This window comes from Ochotona curzoniae, unplaced genomic scaffold (assembly GCF_017591425.1).
Source record: "Ochotona curzoniae isolate NIBS_2020 unplaced genomic scaffold, NIBS_Ocur_1.0 contig_66, whole genome shotgun sequence".
In the NCBI taxonomy this organism is placed as follows: domain Eukaryota; kingdom Metazoa; phylum Chordata; class Mammalia; order Lagomorpha; family Ochotonidae; genus Ochotona; species Ochotona curzoniae.
In genome coordinates this window covers 10,585,593-10,591,973 of record NW_024466512.1, presented here as the reverse complement: position 1 = coordinate 10,591,973, position 6,381 = coordinate 10,585,593, and the positions used below count along the sequence as shown (strand labels likewise).

The window sequence follows — 6,381 nt, the reverse complement described above, 5'->3', positions numbered from 1 at the left end:
GACACGTTTCACCAACAAAGATCAGCAGAAACTGTATCTCATGATTTTGATTTTTTTTGTTAGTTTCATCTTTTCAAAAACACTTTCTTCTGATCAAATTCTTTAATGATTCATAGGTCATACAGAAGCATCATTTTCTTCAGGAAGGTTTTTGATTTTCATTTCCACAGTGACACATTAGTCATTCAGTAGCATGTTATTTAACTTCATGACATTTTAAATTTTTCTTTTCTTCCTGTTGTTGATTTTGTTTTGTGACTTTTCATTTAGAGGGATGTATAGTATCTGTATAATGGAGACTAACACCCAGATGTGAGGATACAATGCAGTATGCATTTCTACTTCCAGATCAAAGATGGACTCCTAATGAAACTGTTAACTATATGTTGACAATAGGAGGCTGAACTCTTTGCCGTTGTCCATGCCCGTAATGATGGATATATGACTATTTATGAAGAACTATACTATTGTAATAATATAGGGGAACTCAGTGGTGGATGGAGGGAATTTGAGGAGGGGGTAAGAGAAATTCCAATGCCTATGGAGCTGTATCATAAAATAATAACAATAATTTTTAAAAGTAAAAAAAAAAAAAAAAGAAGAACATGTGGAAGGAACCAATTGTGCCAACACTTTGATTTTGTCCCTTTGGCCTACACAGCTGTGACAGAATAAGTTTTTACTCTAAAATATCCAGCCACAGTACTTTGTTACGGTAGCTCTAGGAAACTAGCATAAACATGGGGTACCTAATATCATTCTTTTTATCTCAATTTCATTTTCAGTTTTACATGTAAGATATACACAGTTGGTTAAATAAACATTTTCAGTGGGGCATGATCTATTCTAAATTATTTTTCCTTAGACCATATTTTAATTCATTACAGATGCCTTGCATTCTGCAAAGATATTAATATATTGTCAATAAGCCAGTTTTAGAAAACACAGCTGCCTTAAAATGAGACACAGTCACTGTAATCATCTCATGGTCTCCAGCCTCGAGGATGTATGGGCAATAAAGTAAAGTGGTTGGGAGACTATCAAAGTTCAAATCTTGATTCTGTTATTTTCTAGCTACTGTACGACCTTGAACAAATTACTTAGCCTCTCTGCCTCAGTCCCACAGACAACAACAGCAAACAACAATTTGTTGGGTTGATCAAAAAAGTGTTGATACACATGAAGGTTTCAGATGGTTAAATAAAAAAGGCATACAGCAAATGCTATGGTCTGACTATTGTGTTCCTTCAAATTTATATGTTGAAATCATAACTCCTAACACCTAAGGTGATGCAATTAAGAGGTAGGCTTTGGGGCTGTGATTACGGTATCAAAGCAAGACACTCATGAATGTGTGGGATTGTGTCTTACAGGACTGACGGCAGAATGCATGTTCTCACCCCATCCGTCATGTGAGGGTGCAGCACGAAGATGCCTCCGTGAACTTGTAGAGGGTCCTCACCCAGCTCAGAATCTGATGCCTCCTATTTGTTTTGTTTTTCACTCCCCAGTCTCCAAAACTATGAGAAACACCATATTCATTATTCCTAACCTCCCAGCTTTATGGCATTTTGTTATAGCAGTGCAGACAAGACTTCAAGTTGTTAAAGACACACTAAGTGCTGTTCTCTTCCTTTGCAGTGCTTCTAAGCCATCACTAGAGCTGACTGCATAAAGCAGCTCTGACATGTCACTCACTAGCTCAACATCTCCTGGTTCCCCATGTTATCTGTGAAAATGTTAAGCACCATCCAGATGTCTTCATCTAACCTCCTGCGTTGCCCCCTGCCCCTTATATTCTTCCTACTGACATTCTACTCTCGAATCTCAACTCAAGCTCTTTCCTCTATTGCTAAATCACCTACATCAAGCTTGTTCTCTCTTCCTCTGCCATGATGCTACAACGCACATCCTGCCTAGGAGCTATTTGTTTATATTATGTTTCACTTGATAGATTATGATCTCTAGGGAGTGAGGACCTGTAAGTTTATACCTTTGTATCCCTGTTCTACCCAAAAGAGGATTTTACACTTAGTAGATACTTAGTACAGGGTTGTTAAACTTGGTTGAAGCTGCATATTTTTTTGTTTGTAGGAGATGCCCTGAGTAAAACATAAAATAAATGGATTACTCTTCTTTCCATTGCGTATGCCTTGGGCTAGTGGGTATTTGCAAGCCTGGTTTAGATTTTAGGGAAGCCATCAATCTCAGTAGGGGGATGAAATGTATTTTAAATCACAATAGCAATATAGTCTTATATAAGGCCTTCTAGCAAAGCAATTATCGATGGCTCAATAACCCAGGTACTGATGTCATTTTGAACAAAATCTGAGGTTGACAAACAGTGAATGATCTCAGTTTTTATATTCCATAGGTATGTAATTCAATGAAATGTGTGCAGATGGAAAGTTTAGATCTGAGAATCATATGTGGGTATCATAATGCAAATAATTGGCTTTCTATCTAAGGAACATCTGTTGAAACATCTGAAAGCAGTTGTTTATTCTGCTGCCAAAATGTTGAAAAATACAATAATTCTCCAATGAGGTTAGAAATATCCAGAGGAAGAAGAATGTTTTTTTCCGTAGTTTTGTTTTTATTAAATCTTGTTGTTGCACATAAGAGATATTCAATAATATTTGTTGAATGAATGTTGAATGAACAGCAGAAACTCATTAAACAGTTGTTGAGTGAATCAATTCTTGCTTTAGAGCTATAAGATACATTTTCAGAAAACAATATGCCCGTGTTTTATCATGTCGTATACCATTTTTATTTGGCATAAATTTCTGTAATGCAACTCTAGCTCTGAATATTATAGGATGTCATCAGCACACACAGCTGTTAAGAAAAAAAAATTTAACACTCAAGAAAATGTATGAATACAGCCAGATATATGATAGTAACATTTTACTATCTTAATATGTTACTTTTATTTATTAGGATAAAACCTAAAATATGAACTACGGGCTGGTTTAATCATGTTTGCTTCCACAACAACTGCAAAAAGGACATAAAGTCTGCCAGTATCTATAGCAGTAGTACATCTAAGGAGATTCTAACTTGAACTGTGAAAGTACCAAACTGATCTGGGGTGTGAACAAGATGAGTACAGAAGATGAAGCAGCCAGTTCTCCCCACAGCCCCTTTCCTGCACTTCCGGCAGCTTTCTTTTCCATGCTGCTGTGTGAGTGAGGCCACGGGGGTCCCCACAGGCTGCCCAAGTTTCCCTCTGCCAAGTTTCATTTCACAAAGAACATGTTAAATAATAAATGTGAGTCTGGATGAAACTAATAAAATGGGAATGTTAAATAGCAGCATGCTTTTGAAACCAACCTCCTTGTGAGGATGCTCCCTGTGCAAGTCTGTGGGAGACAATTCTGAAGGGAGTCATATTAATTAGTAACATAATTGATCTCCTGGAAGCCTTTTCCTTTGATAGCCTTCATGGCTTAGTTCGTAAGTCTCCAAGCAAGGGCTCGAAGAAAAAGCTTCAAGTCAGCTCCAGCTTTGTTTCCCATCCTTGAATGGACACACAGTCGAATTTATTTCTATCTAGATTTTACATATGCATATGAATGCTGAAGAATTGCTAAGTTGTAAAAAGGTATTTACAAAGATTTTTACAATGCAAAAGTAAAACATTGGTGATGTAGTGAGGGAGTAAGAGCAGACTGCAGCATTAACTCACTGCTTCCGGTCTCAGCTTTCTGGGTTCCAGTTCTCACTCTGCTGTGTGCTAGCTACGAAACAGTGACAAGACACTTGCTTTGTGCTTCAGCTTCCTGGTTTATTCTAGGAAGGCAATAGTAAAAGTCATCATAAGCATCTATAACACCCCAAATGTTACCTATCAAACACAATAATCTATAATGATTACAATAAAAGTCATTATTTTGACTTATTCACAAAAATTCAAGTTGCAAAGAAAACATGCTAGGCAAGCAGGGTTACTTAGAAGGCAAAGCCAACATTTCCCTGGTACTGGCTTCTGATGTCCCCGTGAGCAATTTTTTCCAGCTTCATTACACTTTTCAATATGTAGTACTAAAAAAAAGGCTCAGTTTTTTGAGAAAAGATTCATTTTCCTTATTTTGAAAGGCAAAGTTTTCAGGAGAGAGAAAGAGACAAAGAAAGAGAAAATACCTTCTATCTACTGGTTTATTTCCCAAATGGCCGCACTTTCTAGGGTTGGGCCAGGCCAAAGCCAGGCGCTTCGTGGAGATCTCCCACATGGGTGCAGGTGTCCAACAAGGACTTGGTCCATCTTCTGCTTTTCCAAGAGCATGAACAGGGAGCATCAACATCAGAAATGGAGAGTCAGAACACCAGCCCTTTCCCATATAGGATGCTGACACCGAAGGACTAAACCTCATGGCTGCCCCTTCCCTTTTTAAAAGGTTTTTGAAGGATTTATTTGAAAGGCAGAAGGAGAGTTGAGAGTTAGAATCGTTCATCTTTTTGTTTACTCCTCAGTGACCCAGCTGGGACCAAAGCCAGGAGTTTGGAACTCTGTCCAGCGAGCCCACAGGGATGGCAGGGGCTCAGGTAGTGGAGCCACTTCCCCCAACTTTTCCAGGCACATTGACACATTTCTAGATCATAAAAAGACTGACTTGTGCTACAACATGAGATGCTGGTGTTATGAGTGGCAGCTGACTCTAATGTGCCACAGCACTAGTCTTCTGTGTGTATTCTTTTATAATCATGTTGAAAAAACAAAAACAAAAACAAAAAAAACCTAAGTTTTATGCGGTAGGGGTTGTTGCTCATAGGTTAAGCCACCGCTTGCTGTGCCCTCATTCCATATTGGAATGCCTGGTTTGGTCTCACGCAGCTCTCATCCAGTTCCCTGCTAACATGCCTAGGGAAGGAGACCCAGCTGGAATTTCTTGGCTCTCGACTCAGTCCCAGCTGTTGTGGCCTTTTGGGAAGTCAACCAGCAAGCAGATGGAAGATCTCTCTTTCATTTTCTCTCTCTCTCTTTCACAAAATGAAAAGAGAGAGAGAGATAAGACCAGTTAAGTTTTCTACCTCCATGACAACGGAAATTAAGGTGTAAATTTGACCTGGGTTGAAATTTACAAATGAATTACACTATGGAATTAAGGAGGTACTAGTTAAGCCTATTGGATGTGATAATTTATATTTATCTTATTTTACATATAAAAGAAGATGTGATAAAATTCAGCGCTGCATTATTTTATTTAATTATAAATATATTCTAAGTAGAAATTATTTTTTTTAAAGTTTAACCAATATCAGATTGACATTCGGAAGTAACCTCACATGTTTATTAAAATATCAATATTTTGACTCAGTAAAATTAAAAATATTTTATTTTTAAATTAGAAAAAAACGATCCATGCGGACGTCCCAAAGGTGCCTTTCATGTGGAAGGTTTAATTAGCAACCACTTTGGTCTCTGACACACGGCACACATATTGAAGTGTTACTATTACCACAGCTTGATTACAAAAGGCAATGATTAATCGTAAAGCAGACAAAAAAGGTGTGCCTTGATTACAAAGGGATGATTAAGGCGGAATGTCAGACATCGTACATTTATAGCCGTCTTTGCCGTTATCAAAGGATAAGACTTTGTAAAAGTCTATATTTAGAATCACGAGTTCTTCTTACTTTAAATGCTCAGAACACTTGACCCGGAGCCGGAGCACCCCAACTCCGATAACAGTGCCTTACCGGGAGGGGTGGGTGTGAGGGGAGCGCTTGGCCTTAGCGAACCGCAGTGAACTGAGCCTCGTGGGCCGCCGTCGCTGAGGATCACGTGGCAAGCCCGACCTTGCGCGGGTCTGTCGAGGGGACGTGGTGTCTCTCAGCCTTGTCACCGAAGTATGATTTTGTTGTGAAAACAGCACTTTGAGGGGACACTTGCCCTAAAAAGAGTGGGGACCGGGAGGAAGAGCCCGGCTGTAGGGAGGGCTCTGCCCAGGTCCTCAGAAGCCCGTGCTCCATGTTTTTCTGTCAGAACAAGCTTCCGGAGCGCTTCCCCTCAGGCGATGTGTCAGACTCTTTTCCGGGGCCTAAGGGGAGACTGGGAACTCGGGTTGGTACATTTAAGCAAGGAAAGCGAGATGCGGAGGGGGGAGGGGTGGTGTGGGCGATAAGGGGTGACCGTGGATTCTCCACTCTGCGTGGGCCCCGGCCCGGGTCACGCAGTGGGCAGGGAGCTGGAGGACGGCCTGTCTGGGAGGAGCCCCGGAAAGCTTCCTTGTGTTTTCCAGGAAAACGACAGGGAGGTTTCGGGAGCCGGCCAGGATGAGCTTGGAGTCCTTGTTCGAGCACATTCTATCGAGCGAGCATCAGGCCGAACAGAGCCGACGCGCCCTGCGGGAAGGTGGGGGGCCCTGGGGTGCATTG

At 40.5% G+C, this 6,381-nt stretch overlaps 1 protein-coding gene across 1 annotated transcript in view; it reads left to right on the top strand.

Annotated features, from left to right (window-relative positions):
• Positions 1-6,279: 6,279 nt before the first annotated feature.
• The window catches only part of CCDC172 (coiled-coil domain containing 172), a 37,681-nt gene continuing 37,579 nt past the window's right edge, over positions 6,280-6,381 (top strand). The window contains exon 1 of the mRNA XM_040991779.1: positions 6,280-6,358. Within this exon, the coding sequence (XP_040847713.1) occupies positions 6,280-6,358 (79 nt within the window). The remainder of the gene's footprint in view (positions 6,359-6,381) is intronic.